The sequence below is a fragment of the Malus sylvestris genome, chromosome 15 (genome assembly GCF_916048215.2).
Source record: "Malus sylvestris chromosome 15, drMalSylv7.2, whole genome shotgun sequence".
NCBI classification, from domain to species: domain Eukaryota; kingdom Viridiplantae; phylum Streptophyta; class Magnoliopsida; order Rosales; family Rosaceae; genus Malus; species Malus sylvestris.
In genome coordinates this window covers 22,023,098-22,040,514 of record NC_062274.1, presented here as the reverse complement: position 1 = coordinate 22,040,514, position 17,417 = coordinate 22,023,098, and the positions used below count along the sequence as shown (strand labels likewise).

Sequence of the window (17,417 nt, the reverse complement as noted above, 5' to 3'; positions counted from 1 at the left end):
ATTTTAGGAATAATTAACTCACTTGAGACATTTTCGTTATTTTTATATGATGAAGTATTTACGATTAGAATATATTGTCAAAATATAGTTTCTCATTATAACAAGATACATGTTAATAAACATGCAGCTCGAAAATGGGTTAATTTTGTTGATTCAATTACAGGAAATGGTTTTAAACCAATTCTTGAACATATAAAAGGTAATGACAATACATTAGCCGATATCTTATCAAGATTAATTTGTTGAACAGGAGTGGAATATCATGGACCATCATCCTCACATAGCACAAGATCACAAGGCAGAATGGCATCTTTCAATAGCATAATGTTCACCAGGGACCTCCACCATTCAATAGATTCCAAAATAGCATAAGCAGACCACCATCACCACCAGTACCAACTTTCAACTTTAATGGCAATATTGTTGAAGGAATTAGAAATCCAACTCTGAGATATAGGCTAAGAGTACCAGGACTCTCTAATAGGCAACAAGTTCTCCTAAATAATTTTTGAAATATCCAAATCAAACAGCCAAATATGAGGCTAGGTTATGAAAAATTAATTAGAGCCATAGAACAAAAGTTTGATAGTTTTAATTTTAATTTTCATCAAAGTCAGCAACATATTCATTCTCTTGAGCACAAACTTCAAGCCATTTCTAGAGACCATGAGCCATTACTTGGTAAGTTTACCAAAATAAACTAAGAACTCAAATATCTTAGAATGCAGCAAAATGCAAGTGACATTTTGAAAAGAGAATTGAAAATAGGTTTAGAAATTGATCAGCATAAAAATAAAGAAAAATAGATTATTGAACCCATAGAACAAAAGGCTAATGAGTCCATAGAAGAAGTCAAGATTGAGCTATTAAAAGAAAACATTGAAATGGAGCAGCATCAAAATAATGAGTAGCATCAGCACTTGAGTGATAAAGAAAAACAAGAAAGATATGAAAGTTTACTTAGGAACATATCTTTAGACTTAAAATTAGATGATATTTTATTAGAAGAAATTTCAAAAGCAAAATTAAGAATAATGTCACCAGATATGCAAAATGAGATCCTGAGCAGAGTATCACAGTCCATGAAAGAGTTACAATTACAATGTGTTTTGTATCAGTCCATCTTTGATCCAAAATCAGGGATGAATATTATTACAAGGATGTATCCACCATGTCTTTGTGATAGTATAGATAATTGTATTTGTAAACCAGATGTTAGCATAGTTGTGGCTAGGATTAACATGAGAGATTTTAGACCATGACATTTTAGTTATGAGCATCAGAAAAAGCATAATGTGGTAGAAGTTACATCGGCCTTACTATTAGAGTTTGGCTATCTTGATAAAATATTCATTAACCATATTTCCCAACTAGAATCATTTCCTGAAAAACTTATAAAAGTAGCAGAAGATTATCTGGAAAAGTGGACAGAAATTTGTATAAGTTTTATTAGTAGTCATCCAGATTGGTATGTACATATGCATAAGGAGAAAGTTAGGCATATAGTCATGATTAATGAAAAGTCCTTTAGATTATCCTCTATCTTCTCACATAGGTGGACTCCTTCATACAAAAATATTCTAAAATTTTAAGGGATCCAAATGTTTGCCTTATATGAATTTGAAGATTTTAGGTATGATATGATATTAGTAGCAGAAGAAGAAGAAATGCATATTTACAGCTAGTCAAAAGCCCAACATCAGCCATACTGGAAGCCTCAAAATTTCAAAGGAGAAACAGAAGATATGTATTATAAGGTGAAATAAGATAGAGAAAGATATGCATAGCTAGTAGAAGGCGATGAACAATACTGGAACAATTTGACAGAAGAAGAGCTGTATAACATCGACAACATGATGGAAGCATGTAGAGCTGATAGCAAATTAACATAAGTTGAATAGCATCATGCAAAATAATGTATTTTGATCAGACGAAAATGTCAACATCATTGTGGACCCCTCTACAATAATGAAATAATGACATAAGAGTAAATAAAGAAAAGAGTTTGATCTATTATGGATTTTTTATATACAAAATATCATTTTGATTAAGAATGAATAGTGCAGGCCAATTTTGTTAAAACTCCATATTTTAAAAAGCTTGCTCTCTTAAATGGCTATATTCCAAAATTTCAAAAAAGTAAGTAATAATACAAAGATTGAATTTACAACTCAAGGTCTCAAATACTTCTCCATTTGAGCCATTTTTCAATAACTTCCATGTCTCTCCTTTCTAAACCCCTCATCTCTATTTCAATTATTGAATTTACTACTCATGTGAAATCCCGTTTCTGGATTTCATTATTATAATTTACGTATTGGTATTATAGAGATTTTATATTATTTTTTGGGAAATTAATTATTTAAAATCCGTAGACCATTCGAGGTCACAGTTTATATTGTTGAATAGATATCGAGATCATGAACGCATAGGCAAAAATCGTTTGTGAGTCCGGATTATAATGGTATAGTTACGGACGTTTGAAGTTGTTACTTAAAAAAAATATGAAAAAGAAGAAAAAGCCACGGGAGTGGCTGAAAGAAGGGAGGGAAAGAAAGCCACGGGAGTGTGGCGAGAGAAAGAAAGAAAAAAAGCCCGTTTTGGGGCGAATTAAACCCGTTAACCTACAAACTTGATCCGCTCATATCTTCTTTATCCGATCTCTGTTTTGGGTGATCTTAGTGTTCATGGAAAGCTCTTGACGAGCCCTACAACTCTGTAATGTTAGATTTTCCATTTTCTTATCCATTTTTCCAGTTTGAGGCAGCAAAGTCCCGCGGGTTTTCCGGCGGTTTTGTCATTTTTCCGGCGATTCCGGCAACCATTTCCCTCAAGTGAGGTATGAAACTTCATCTACTCTTCATAATCTTCAAGTTGGTATACGTGGTTTGTGCTTTCGTATTCGTTTTAGAATTGGGTGTGTAGAACCCTAGAAACCCGGTTTTCCCTGATGAAATTGGATGGTTTCCAATTAGAATTTGTTGTTGGCCTAGTTGTGAATAATGTTTCCCTTATTGAGCTCTAGTTACCATGTAAATTTGAGCCCTTGTGGTTAAGGTTGAAAAATTGGGTTTTCAAACCCTTCACCATGGTTACCATCGCATGTGGTGGTGCGTGGGACCGTCCACGAGTGTTGTTTAAGTACCAAATACCTTCTAGTGACCCTATGAACCTATGTCTAGCTTGGTTTCCCAAAATTCAATTGTTTGGTGTGGTGATCAAATTTGACCACTACTTGTTTGTGTGATTGATGACAATTCGATCGTTGGATCGTTCTACAATTTTGTGAGCACCATAGTTATCAGTTGTTGGACCTTAGGAACTTACTAGTGAAAATCTAGTGGTTGGATCTTACGGAGCAAAGTGATGTAAGATCATGGACCATACCTATGATCGACGGTTTAATTCTCATTAAATGTCGTTGTGGGAGACTTATGAGAGTTTTGGGCATGTGAATTTATCGAGAGAAATCTAAATGTGGAATTGTGCTTTGTTTTTTGCGGTGATAGAGCTTGATGCCTTGAATTCCATGCTAGAGTGCATTAGTGTGGACCTCATGTGAGTGACTTTAATATATGTGATATTGGTGATTACCCTATTTTCGTAATTGTTATCCTATGTGGATATGACTTGGTTTTATAAATATGTTTTCTATTGAATTGTTATTTTTAATGCTTAGCCATTGATTTAAGTTTATGAAATGAGATTTGACCTGTATATATTGAAATATGGTTTGATTGGTTTGATTGGCATGTTGTGATGAAATGTGAGGACTAGTGGTAGACTGTTAACCCGTGGTGATGGGGATTTGTTGCTTCGATATGGTTTCATCTTCTGCTTCATTGATTCGTTCTAAATTTAGTATTTGTGCCTTGTTTCCCTTGGTTGAGCTTTTGGTAAATTAAGTAACTTGTGCTCGTCTCATTTCTTTGAGCCATTGTATATATGGTTATTGGCCTTCCGCGATTCCGTTAAGTGATGGTCCGGGATCGTATCCACCTCTGGTTTCATTGAGTTTGGATTGAGATAGCTTCAAAGATGTAGGCTTCGGCCAAACTGCGTCCATCTAGCCCTAGTTTTTAATGTACATATGAATGATGGATTTTGAGAATCTTTTTGAATTAGAAAAGTCGTTGGATGTCTAGGTGGCTCCTTCGAAGTTGTCAGTAACTTGATTATGATTTCATAAAGCATGATTTTATACTTGATGTTTGTAGATTGTGATCGATGACACTAATTTTGCATGCAAGAAACCGATTGATAACTTTGGTTCCGTTAAGTGATCCAGAACCCGATGTGGTTGGATTCTGTTGAGTGGTCCGGAATCGTATCCTGATTTGGATTTCGTTGAGTGGTCCAAAATCCCTACTCTTGCTCATTTCCATAAGTTAGACTTGTACCCTGGATTCAAGTGAATGAGAATTATCCACAATAAATCTTGTGAATATAAATTAGAATTATCAAGTTATTACTTGAAATCCAGGCATGGAATTATATAGAAGTCCTTTATTAATTTTGTGCATTGAGATGTGATCTGATTAACTGATCAACATAATTAAATGTTAATATCGTGCCTCCTTGATATCATGGAATTGGTTACTTGAGATGATTGTGGAAGGATGTTGACTATGGTTGTTATTAAAATGATTAGATCAGTGATCAATACGACTAGAGGATATTATTGTGCTTTATTGATTCTTTGATATATTACATGATATGAATAGCGATTTTATGTTGAAACATAATGATGTATATGATGGATGAAATAGAAACCTTGATTGTCATGCCGGTTGTTATGTAGTTTGAATCGAATAATTCATGTTCGTCAAGTCCAAATGTTTGATTAAGAAATGTTATGCATATTGGCTTGTGTTTGTACCATACTTGACCAATCCCGAAACTACCGAGCACCGGCCAACGCTATACTGTCAAGGACCCAGAAGAGTTCCCCTCCGACCAGGAGGCCAATCACTACTCGACACGTGTCAAGATTAGAAGCCAATCAGAGCGCAGCACGTGTCGACATCAAGAACCAATCACAACATGACACATGTCAATGTGACAAAGCTACAAGTTTTTCTATAAATAGGGGTCATTCCCCCACAATATTGCCTAATGCCATTTGTGTTAAATCATTCACAAGAACTCACTAAATTGAGAGCTTGATCCTTTGTACTTGTGTAAGCCCTTCACTACTAATAAGAACTCCTATACTCCGTGGACGTAGCCAATCTGGGTGAACCACGTACATCCTGTGTTTGCTTCTCTGTCTCTATTCATTTACGTACTTATCCTCACTAGTGACCGAAGCAACCAAGCGAAGGTCACAAAACCTGACACTTTCTGTTGTACCAAAGTCTTCGCTGATTTTGTGCATCAACAGCTTGAACAGACTGTGTTATATGTCGAGTTATAGCAAAGTTGAACTACGAATGACTTGATTCCTATTGAGGGTACGTAGGCAGTTTAACGAAGAGGTTAGATGCAGCCATAAAGCTTACGAAAAATTATTATGCAGTTGGATCTTGAGTTATGCCTTGTACATATCTCGGAGGCGGAATCTGTTAGATATACGGACGCTGGGTGACGTCACGCGTCGATCCTGGACGTATGTTGGGTTCGGGGCGTGACAACTCAAGGTCTTAAATACTTCTCCCAAACTCATACATCGCTCAATAACTACTGTATTACGAATCGGGTAGCAATCGTGAGTCTCATCATGCGGTAGAGGGCCTTAATTTCATGGGGTCAAGTGATTGGTGTGTTGTTCTCTTGGTTTAATATTTTTTCGTTGAGACAACAGAGCATTGCAGTTGTATTTGGACCATAGCGGTTCAATGGGGTTGAGAGAAAAAAATCACAACTTTAGGAGAAAAATAGAATTTTAATCCAAGGGTAATTAAGTCTTTTAAATGTCAATTTTAGTTAGTTTTATAAGAATTGAAAAAATTAGGTTATATTCAATAAGTGCTTTTTAAAATGATTATATTTCCAAATTTCTCAATAAGAAGCAATTAAATATAAGTCACGTGTGCTACTTCTATTATTCTCTAAGTAGTATTGGTCATCATTTAAAAAGTCTTAGATTTGAATCTCATAAATGACAAGTTCATAACTAATTCATTTTTCACTTCTCAATATAAAAATGTATCATTGTACATAACAACTAAACCACGTGTAATGTAAAGAAGAAATTTTTGGACTAAAAGTGGGAAATTTGGTAAGAATTATTTTGCAGTATCAACAAAATATTGCATGTAATCAGTTATTTATTTTATCTTTTTATTTCTCATATCACTTTGTTTATAATATTATTATTAGTAACAAATAAAAGTGAAAGAATAAAATACAGTTATACGGCAGAATCTCCCTCGTATACATGAATTAACTTTGCTAAGTTAAAAGCTTTGTAAATTTGGGCATTTACTTTAGCTCTGTTATTAATTAAAGAGTTTAACGTAACACTCTCGGTATTGTTCACTTTTAACGAAAAACTAAATTTTTATCTTTCATTGATACTATTCACTACACCTTTATTTGTCATTTTTCATTAAAATTAAATTTTTTTTTAACTTTTCATTAGTTTTTCTTTAATTTTTAATGCATTGTTCGTTTAGAAATTTCTGGTAATTGACGTTTACTGGTAATTTACCATAGGTGGGAAGAAGGACCAGAACAAAAGAAACGTACATTAATAATATTGTGTAAAAAGTTAACATCGTGGTCCCGTAGCTCAGTTGGTTAGAGCGTTGGTCTTATGAGCCGAAGGTCGCGGGTTCGAGCCCCGCCGGGACCACTTTTTTGTCTATTTTTTGTTTTTTTTTCCCCCACATTTATTCTGCTATTCTCACACAATCCCTTTTTTTATAGGAAGTATTTTTAAACTTTGTTTTCTTCCATGCACATGCTAATATCTTTGATTACGATCCTTTTACATTTTCCCCACTTTTATTTTGCTATTTTCACACAGTCCCTATTTGAAATATCTTTGATTACTAACTGTTTTTTTTGGGTAACATAAAGTTTATAGGGAGATTGGTTACTCTCACCACTAAAGCTAGGGCACATACTCACAACCTCGAGTCTGAAGAACTTATGCATGACACCTAATTGCCAGTTGCCAGCAATACGAGTTTACATAAGAATTTATAGATTGTGTACCAATGAGAATTGCTAGCAGCATAACTCAAACTTAGTTACGGCGGCATACAAAGCAAAGACCTTGCTAACTGAGCTAACTCCCCTGGCCTTTGATTACTAACTTTGGTAAACCCAAGTAATATCCATTTGGGTGGAAATCACGTCCATAGATGATGGATTAGAAAGCAATTAATTTAAATTTTTTTTTCAAAGCCGATTCCCTCTTACACTTGTCTGAGACAGTTAAGCATAACCAACTAAAACAATAAACTTGGTGTTCAAAATTCTTTTTTATTTTTATTTTTGTGGGAGATGTGGTGTTAGAAATGTATTTGAGAAAAAAAAATCTAAACTAAATATTGGGGTTAAGTACAGATAAATATTTAATTTTTATTAGAAATTGTAAATAAATTCTTATTTTTCTAAAATATTTTAAATAACTACTTAAGATTTAAAAAATTAAATCACTAGCGTTAAGTGATAATGTGCATAATTATTTACAAATTAAAAATTTAGCTTAGATAAAATGACTGACAGTGAAAATTTAGAGGTCCATAAAATATGTGTTTATGATGTCAATGAGACGTAGTTATTTGGAATGTTCTAAATATTTTAGGACGAAATTGAAATCGCTATATTCTATTATTTTGGTACGTATGTATAGTTTTCACTGGGCTGCGTTTAAAAGTTAGTTGTCATAGTGTAGACAACTGAAACGTCGTCGTACGACTCACTAGCACTATAACCATTCCCAGCCAACATAATATTCCGATCAAAGGACAACGACGACATGGTACACAGTGCCTATGATTCCTTCGAGCTCATCGGTGACTGCCCGACGAAGATCGAAGCCATCGAATCCTACGGTCCGAAGCTCCTCCTCGGCTGCTCCGATGGATCTCTTAAAATCTATGCTCCGGACTCCTCCGGCTCCGACCGCTCTCCGCCGTCTGATTACCACGCGCACAAGCTCCAGAAGGAACCGTACGCGCTTGAGAGGAACGTCGCCGGTTTCTCAAAGAAGCCCTTGGTTTCAATGGAGGTCCTGGAATCCCGAGAGCTCCTACTTTCCCTCTCGGAGTCGATTGCGTTTCACGGCCTCCCGAACCTGGGCACCATTGCCGTGATCACGAAGGCGAAGGGCGCCAATGTCTACTCGTGGGACGACCGCAGAGGATTCCTCTGCTTCGCGAGGCAGAAGCGGGTCTGTATTTTCCGGCACGACGGTATTCACATGAATTTTAATTCTTATTATTTTTGTGTTTAGGAATTTAAGTTGAAAATGCTCGAATTTTGAAATGATTTGGGAATTGAATGTCTTTAGGTGGACGAGGGTTTGTGGAAGTGAAGGAATTTGGGGTCCCGGATGTGGTGAAGTCGATGTCATGGTGTGGAGAAAATATATGCGTAGGGATTAGAAGAGAGTATATGATACTGAATTCTACAAATGGTGCATTGTCTGAGGTGTTTCCTTCGGGGAGAATAGCACCGCCGCTGGTGGTTTCTTTTCCTTCCGGAGAGCTTCTTCTCGGAAAGGTACTTGCTTTTGCCGTGTGTCCCATTTGGTTTGTGTTTTGGAATAAAAACGCAAAAAATTTAGAGAACATCAATGTATGGCATACATTGCTGAATTTTAAGGCTGTATGTACATTGATGTATAGTAGAAGGGTTCCTAAAAGCAATACTGATTAGTGATAAGCGTGTTCTTGTGTTTTAGGATAACATCGGGGTTTTTGTGGACCAAAACGGGAAGCTTTGTCAAGAAGGCAGGGTTTGTTGGTCGGATCCCCCGAATGTTGTTGTTATTCAGAAGCCATATGCAATTGCTCTATTACCAAGATATGTTGAGGTACGTTGGGCCTCATATGCCTAAAGAAAGAAGTACTTATTTCTGCTTTTAAAATTTTACAAGACACAGGGAAGATGTGCCTTTTGCAGGTTCGGTCGCTCCGGGATCCCTATCCATTGATACAGACGGTTGTTCTTAGAAATGCTCGTCGTATTCTACAGAGCAATAATGCTGTAATTGTTGCATTAGAGAATGCTGTTTATGGTCTCTTCCCTGTTCCTCTTGGTGCCCAGGTATTCCTGATGCTCTTGCTGTACTGACTACAGCTTATATTGTAGATGCACCATCTTCTTTGGTAAGGAGGTGTGAATTGTGTGTTTTCGTTGCAGATTGTACAATTAACAGCATCTGGTGATTTTGATGAAGCGTTGGCATTGTGTAAGATGCTTCCTCCAGAAGAAGCAAGTCTTAGAGCTGCAAAGGAGGCCTCAATTCATATGAGGTGAATACTTTCTGCTTATGTGAATAAACTGATGTATTGTATTGGGGCCAAATTTGCAATATATTTATGTCTTTGTATTATATTTTACATGTGTAAGGATGCCAATGTAATGCTTAAGTTTGATTTATATGCATCAGCAAGTGATGAATTCTTTAAATCCACTGACTGGTTCGCACAATTACAACGTTTTTAGTATGCTTGGTAAACTTTCACCTTAAGTTTACCAAGCATACTAAAAGCGCATTAATTGTGCGAATCAGTCAGTGGATTTAAAGAATTCATCACTTGCTGATGCATATAAATCATGCTAGTTTAATGCCTTTTCTTGTTATATGTTAAAGGATTTTTTTGTTATTGTTTACAGATATGCTCATCATCTTTTTGATAATGGGGCCTATGAAGACGCCATGGAGCACTTTTTAGCATCTCAAGTAGACATAACCTATGTTCTTTCTTTGTATCCATCTATTGTTCTTCCGAAGACAACTATGGTTGCTGTGCCAGAGAAGCTAATGGATATTTCTGGGGATTCATCATACCTCTCAAGAGGTTCGTCTGGTTTATCAGATGATATGGAACACTCTCTTCCGTCTGTACTGGAATCTGAGGAGAGTGCAGCACTCGAGTCCAAAAAAATGAGCCATAACACTCTCATGGCTCTCATAAAGTTCTTACAGAAAAAAAGATATGGCATAATTGAAAAGGCCACTGCTGAGGGAACTGAAGAGGTTGTTTTAGATGCTGTTGGAGACAATTTTGTCTCCTATGAATCTAGGTTTAAGAAATCAAACAAGGTAAACTAGTTATATTTGTTTTATATGTGATTTCAATATTTTATCTGGTATTGATACACAAATTTCATATGGGTTATGAACATGTGATCAGAATTTTGTGTCACCAAATGCAGCATGCCAGATTTTGTTTGTCTGAACTCAGATATTGTGACATTTTTGGTTGCAAACTAAGAAATGGTTCTTTCTTTTTCTTTTTTGGTGAGCAAAAGATTTATGTTTTTACCACCCTGTTCCTTTATGCTTTTTAATACAAAAAGCTATGTGTTGGTTACTTACATAAAGTTAGCTTGGTTACGCATGAAGCACATGGTTATCAAAAGGAACCACGCATTTTTATATTAGATTAGATTAGCCTTATATTAGATTATATTAGCCTTTGGCAAACATGCATAACTCAAATGTCAGCAGTTAGTTTTTCTCAGTTGATCAATATTTATGACCTTGTGTGTGTACATTCCCGTCTGAATCTTCACAACTTGAATTTCTCTTTGTATATTGATATGGTCACTATCTTTTATTTAAATTGTGATATCAACAAACTCACATTGTCTTTGGTACGTAAGGGGCGTGGCAGTGTTCCAATTACCTCTGGTGCTAGGGAGATGGCTGCAATCCTGGATACAGTACTACTCCAAGCTCTACTTCTTACTGGACAGGCTTCAGTGGCTTTGGAATTACTGAAAGGTCTTAACTACTGTGAAGTAAAAATATGCGAGGAGATACTCCAGAAAAATAATCATTACGCTGCTTTGTTAGAACTTTACAGGTGCAATTCAATGCACCATGAAGCTCTAAAACTTTTGCATCAATTGGTAGAAGATTCTAAATCTAACCAAGTGCAAACTGAACTGATCCAAAAGTTAAAGCCTGAGTCAATTGTTGAATATCTCAAGGTAGGTTTTCTCAATCTGTTTGATGACTTTGATCTTGAATATGCTAGTCATATTCTAGAAATTGGAGTATGTTATTGATTTGAAAGATTTACATTCATCAATAGCTGGAATTTGGACTCTGGAACCAGATGGTAGCATTACAGAAATCCGTGGTGTATATTATGAATGCTAAGTCAACCACAAGTTGCCGGACCATTTAAAATTTTTCATATCACTGGACACTACAATTTTTTTCAGCATTACTATCATCAGATGTTTTTCCATATACTTTGGAATATAGAACTGAGAATTGTGATGTAGGGTTTATTTCAGAAGTATAGAACTATATTTTAATGTTTCATACAACGGATGGAGTTTTATTTCTTAGCATCCAGCATAATTTTTTATTTTTTTTGGAAAATGTATTGTTTTAGGAACTTGGTTATCTGATCAGATTACTTGTTTTATTAGGATTAGGAACCAAAATATACGTAAAATACGTAAATAGATATGACCGGTTTTCTTATGTGCAGCCTCTGTGTGGGACTGATCCCATGCTTGTCCTGGAGTATTCAATGCTTGTTCTTGAAAGTTGTCCAACACAAACAATTCAGCTCTTTCTGAATGGGAATATTCCAGCAGACCTGGTCAACTCTTACTTGAAGCAGCATGCTCCAAACTTGCAGGCCACATACTTAGAGCTTATGCTTGCAATGGATGAAAACGGGGTCTCCGGAAATCTGCAAAATGAAATGGTAAGATGTACGCATGGTGCACAAATATAATCTGCAAAATGTAAATGGTAAGACCAATTATAAGTTGGGATTAAGGGTCATTTGGATTCGCCAAGAAGCTAAAAAGGTAGAGTTGTCAGAAACAAAATATCTGTTGCCAATTTCAGCTACTCTGTTGTAATTTCTGTAAATTGGTGATGCAAGTAGTATGCTGGTATTTACCAGTCAAAACTGCATGGCAGGTACATATCTATCTATCAGAAGTACTTGATTGGTATGCAGATTTAAGCGCTCAGCAGAAATGGGATGAGCAAACTTACTCCTCAACAAGAAAGAAATTATTGTCTGCTTTAGAGAGTATCTCAGGATATAGTCCGGAGGTTTTGTTGAAACGTCTTCCAGCGGATGCTTTATACGAAGAGCGTGCAATTTTGTTGGGAAAAATGAACCAACATGAGCTTGCCTTATCTCTCTATGTTCATAAGGTATTTTCTATATGTTCACATCCTAGAAAGAATACGTATGTATATTATATGAATCCTGTTTGAGTTGATTAAGTTCCTGACTTTTGTAGCTTCATGTTCCTGAGCTGGCACTGTCCTATTGTGATCGCATGTATGAGTCCTTAGTTCATCAACCATCTTCAAGATCTTCCGGCAATATATACCTAACTCTATTACAAATTTATCTTAATCCGAGGAAAACAACCAAGAACTTTGAGAAGCGAATTACAAATTTAGTATCACCTCAGAATATCGGTACACCAAAGGTTGGTTCTGCAAATACAGTTAAAAGTAAAGGAGGTCGTGGTGCTAAAAAAATTGCTGCAATAGAGGTGGCACCTGACATAAGAGTCAGTCAAAGTAGCACTGACAGTAGCAGGAGTGATGGAGATGCAGAGGAATATAGCGAGGAAGGAGGGTCAACAATCATGCTTGATGAGGTCCTCGATTTGTTGAGCCGAAGGTGGGACAGAATTAATGGAGCTCAGGCACTTAAACTTTTGCCAAGGGAAACTAAGCTACAGGTATTCATCATATTAATTCTCATAGAATATGATTTTATCAACCACAACGCAATGTGTTTGCAAATAGTGATCAAGAGTTTGAGGAAATGAATATTTGAATTCTGTTTTTTAAATATTCGATTAACGCATTGGTGTCGATGTCTCTTTAATCTGGTTTGTTCATGCTTGTCTATGTTGATCTGCAGCACTTGCTTCCATTTATGGGACCTCTGTTGAGAAAATCCAGTGAAGCGTACAGGAACCTTTCGGTGATCAAGAGTTTGAGGCAAAGTGAGAACCTGCAGGTATGAATATATCGTGCTTGGAATCTAGTTCGGCAGTGAGTAGGTATCTTAGGCTTGATCTTGTTGCAGATGATACTGAACTCCTAGTTCTGTGTTCTACTTTAGTCTCCTTTTCTCCTTGGCGCATGTCCTTTCGTTCGTTTAGTCCCATCTTAAAGTGCTCATTTAAAATGCTCTTTGATGAGGTTGAGATTCCCCAACGAGTTATTTATGTCAACGATTTTAAACGTGGTTCACCTGAACTAATAAATAAATGATCATCTGAAACAGGTTAAAGATGAACTCTATGAACAAAGGAAAGGGGTGGTGAAGATCACCAGTGATAGCATGTGCTCCCTTTGCAGGAAGAAAATAGGAACAAGTGTCTTTGCCGTGTATCCAAACGGGAAAACACTAGTGCACTTTGTGTGCTTTAGAGACTCGCAAAGTATGAAAACCGTGGGCAGAGGATCGCCGCTATGGAAGCGATGAAAATCAAGCATTCATATGTGGCTAAGAGAAACGCTTTCCTCCACTTTCGGTTAGCAGATGCTGAAATTCATGCACAAGTCTCAGCTTTAAGGCGGTGGTTTAACTCTGCACTTTGCCGGGCACTCCAAGCATTCTGGGTTTCGCTAGTTTTGCTTAAGTGGCCACCGTGCGCGATGTTCGGCAGAGGTTCATGGTAGATTGTGTGAGAGTGAAGTTGTGAGCTTTCTTTGTTGGTTATTTATAGCTTTCTTTGGAATGATTGTAAAATGTAAAAATAGTCGTCATTTTGAGTTAAAATTAAAAATGCATTGTATTTGTGGCAACTGAGAATATAAACCCAAGCAAAAATGAGTTACGCCAGTTAGTAACGTCAAGTGTTTCATCAATTTGCATCCGAGGTTGAATTCTAATTTCTCTCCCGTAATTTAATAACGTCAGTGTTTCCGTTACTTTGCATCCGTTGTTGAATTCTAATTTCTCTCCTGTAATTTAGTAACGTCAGGTTTCCGTCACTTTGCATATGAGGTTGAATTCCAATTCAACTCCCGTCATTTAGACTCGTTTAGAATTTAAAAAGTGCAAAAACGCAAGAATAACTAAGATGGAATTTGATGGTTAGGCAGTGACATTGGTATTGCCGGTAGAATTCAACATTTTCCGACCCGACTTCTTCGCGGTAAAACGGAAAACAGTAACTCCAACCCTGGAGCCATGGCACGGGGGGTCCACGTGCAAGACCTCCACCTCAAAAACCTTCCTGGCCTTCTTGAAGAAAGCCGACTCCTTCTTCCACCGCCTCAGGTGGGCCATCACAAAAACCCTTCCCTCCTCATTCTCCTCCGCCTCACCTAATATCAGCAAACGCAACGTTTTGAGCAACGGCTCGTAGAGATGATCGTGATACACTACATCCGACGCCAGAATAAGATCAAATTCCCGCCCAATCACCTCCACGTCCGCCGCTTCCCCCCACCCCAGCGCCGCCACGTGGACAATCCCGCCGTTGGCTTCCAATACGGAGACGTTCGCTTCCACGTTGAATAAAAGGTTAGGGATGACGTGTGGGAGGTCAGTGACCGTGACGGTAGCCCCGAGCGTGGCTGCGGCGGCGATTCCGACGAGGCCGGTTCCGGAGCCGAGCTCGAGGATTTTGAGAGGGCGCTTCCGTATGTCCAAGGCCGAGAGTGTGGGTCCCAGGGGACTGGTGCTAGGGTCACCGTGGTAGCCGTCGAGGAGAGTGAGGAGCGTGGTGGCGGCCGGCCAGAGCTGGAAAGAGAGGCCTTGAGACCGGAGCTCCCGGATAAAGACGACTGAGTTGATGGAGTGGAGGCAATGTTGAGTCGATGGAAGGAGCGTTGCGGTCTCGGGGATCAGTATTGCATCATCTTCAGAATCACCACCTTCTTGATCCGCCATTGATGCGCCGCCGACGATTCTGGTTGCGGTTTGACTTCAATTGGACTAGAGTGGTGTAGGGCTTGTTTGGCGCACTATTTGATATTTATACTTTTTAAACCACCTTGTTGCTCGGTTTTGGATCTCCTGCTATGCGTCCCCGCATACGAATTTACGAGTAGGCCCCTACATATTTACGTAATTACAAGGGACGGGACCAACATGGATCTCAAATCAAATCTCATTTTTTGTAGTGTGGAAATTCACTAAAAAAAAAGAAAGAAACGTGTTTTTGCTTATTATTTCTGGAAAAGATGATACGATCGGTGATGGTGATAAACACGCAGGGGAAGCCTCGCCTTGCCAAGTTCTACGAATTTCAGGTCACCTGCTCCTTCCAATTTTCAATATTTATTTATTTTTTTCTGTAAAAATTTATTTATTTATTATTACGATCGTTGTATAAAAATGGCTGACTTTACAGTGTTTAAGGTCAGCCTGTGGAGAAGCAACAGGAGCTTATACGCAGCGTCTATGGAGGTTCTCTCTCTGGGTCTACTGTGATTTATGCTTCATTTACTGCATAAATCATGTGGATGTTAGCTTGAGACTCAATTTGTTGTGATCTTTATATTCAAATTAGGGTTTCATGTTTGGCTTCCTCTTCTGCAGTGTTATCCAGTAGAGCTGAGAATGTGAGCAATTTCGTGGACGCCGAGTCTATTTTCGGCGCGGTATTTTGCTGATCTTCCCTCAAATTCTTCCTAATTTTTATGTCTCCGTTTCTTCCTACTCCTTTCTCAATGATTACTCAAATTGTGTATGAATCATTTTTTGTTCTTGTGCAGGATACTCGCCTTGTGTACAAGCACTTTGCAACTTTGTACTTCGTCTTTGTATTCGATAGTTCTGAAAACGAGCTTGCCATGCTCGACCTCATTCAAGGTACCTAGCGTTATCCCTATTTATGGAGCTGCTACTGAATTGCAAAGTTTCGAATTTACAAGTTACCGCACCTTTGGCTAGTAGAGAATTCTCAAATTGATTGCTTGCAATTTTAGTTGAAATCAGAATGCATTGGGAAAGCTTTTTAGTTTTGGAAATTGGAATTTCGAGATGTTTATTGCTAATTGGAAATGCAATGTGTGAAATAGGAGAGAATTTGCTTGCAGAAACCTTATGGTTACAGTTAATTTGTCGCGACTCGATGAGAAATGGGGATTACTGTGTATATGGTCCTGACTTGAACAATAGACTAAGTCATCACGCCCTCCCTATATTAAAACCGAACATGGCAATGATTAGCTTATTTCTCAAAGTTAATACTTGTGCTTTCTTGTGCTACGGGTTGCTTTGATTGAATGATTTGCTTACTTCGATTCTCATTATTTCAGTTTTTGTGGAAACATTGGACAAATGCTTCAAAAATGTATGCGAGCTTGATGTGGTCCTCAATTACAGCAAGGTAAATTACTCCCTTTGTTTTGGCGTGACTATTGTTTACTTGTGATTTGTTGCATGTACTTTGATACTTCGAGTAAAAGAGTGGGTGTTAGATTACTTCATTATTGTTTAGGAGATGTAGCTGAATCAAAATGTTTGTGGTCTTTGATTCGTGAAACCATTTCCCTCAAACCGTGCTTCAATTATTTTTTGGGCAATTAGCCACAATAAACATATTTTGACATTTTGTTGCAGAAGTGATGAGTGTTTACTATGTCGTTATTATATCATCGATGTATTGTCATTAAGTCATCGTTGTGTCGTTGATATATGATTAATATGTCGTCATTACTGAAAAATGATCATTTATGTAAACCAAATGTCAATATATGTTTATGGTAACTATCTTCTTCTTTCACAGATGCATACCGTATTGGATGAGATCATTTTTGGAGGTCAAGTGCTGGAAACAAGTTCTACTGAAGTTATGAAGGCCGTTGAAGAAATCTCAAGGTGCTCTCCCTCTCCCCTCGTATCTGTCAATATTCTTTTGCTGACTATTTTGAATGTCCGCTTGCTTATTTTCATCTGAAAAGTTAACAGATTCTCTTAACTTTTGGTGCAGGTTAGAATCTGCCTCAAATGCCATCTCACTGGTCCCAAAATCTGTTTCCGCCTGGCGGAGTCGATAGTTTGCACTTTGCAGTTTAGAATGATTCGTTATAATGTCTGTCTTTTGATTACACACCGATCCTCCAAGTTTCTTTGATAGGAATCACTGCAGAGCTCTTGCAATATTAGTGCGATGTTTGTGAATATTTGGATGCTTGATGGAAAAAGGAAAAAGAAACGCGTGACAAGCTTGAGTTATCGATGTTATATATATATATATTCTGTTTTCTTGAGCTGTTGAGCATGTGTGTTTTTCGGTTTCGAGCCTTGGAGACACCTTGTACAGTCCAAGGA

General features: G+C 37.5%; 3 protein-coding genes and 1 non-coding gene across 4 annotated transcripts; 3 read left to right on the top strand and 1 right to left on the bottom strand.

The window, feature by feature from the left end:
• Nucleotides 1–6,722: 6,722 nt before the first annotated feature.
• On the top strand, nucleotides 6,723–6,796 carry TRNAI-UAU (transfer RNA isoleucine (anticodon UAU)). Its single transcript has one exon. It is a non-coding gene; the product is annotated as a tRNA-Ile (tRNA).
• A 1,031-nt stretch (nucleotides 6,797–7,827) lies between these two features.
• LOC126604815 (vacuolar sorting protein 39-like) lies at nucleotides 7,828–14,062 on the top strand. The gene is made up of 12 exons (XM_050272127.1): nucleotides 7,828–8,366; nucleotides 8,465–8,676; nucleotides 8,858–8,989; nucleotides 9,079–9,222; nucleotides 9,319–9,431; nucleotides 9,796–10,225; nucleotides 10,789–11,118; nucleotides 11,631–11,852; nucleotides 12,074–12,316; nucleotides 12,406–12,858; nucleotides 13,044–13,142; nucleotides 13,413–14,062. Exons 1-12 carry the CDS (start codon nucleotides 7,931–7,933, stop codon nucleotides 13,611–13,613), a joined length of 3,015 nt encoding a protein of 1,004 aa, XP_050128084.1. The 5' UTR covers nucleotides 7,828–7,930; the 3' UTR covers nucleotides 13,614–14,062.
• A 119-nt stretch (nucleotides 14,063–14,181) lies between these two features.
• Nucleotides 14,182–15,132, bottom strand: LOC126604817 (uncharacterized). The gene has a single exon (XM_050272130.1). The coding sequence runs from the start codon at nucleotides 15,027–15,029 to the stop codon at nucleotides 14,229–14,231; it is 801 nt and encodes a 266-aa protein (XP_050128087.1). The 5' UTR covers nucleotides 15,030–15,132; the 3' UTR covers nucleotides 14,182–14,228.
• A 91-nt stretch (nucleotides 15,133–15,223) lies between these two features.
• On the top strand, nucleotides 15,224–17,356 carry LOC126604818 (AP-3 complex subunit sigma-like). Its single transcript, XM_050272131.1, has 7 exons — nucleotides 15,224–15,391; nucleotides 15,506–15,548; nucleotides 15,681–15,742; nucleotides 15,857–15,953; nucleotides 16,403–16,473; nucleotides 16,873–16,964; nucleotides 17,077–17,356. The coding sequence occupies exons 1-7, from the start codon at nucleotides 15,323–15,325 to the stop codon at nucleotides 17,141–17,143; spliced, it is 501 nt and encodes a 166-aa protein (XP_050128088.1). The 5' UTR covers nucleotides 15,224–15,322; the 3' UTR covers nucleotides 17,144–17,356.
• The last annotated feature ends 61 nt before the right edge of the window (nucleotides 17,357–17,417 follow it).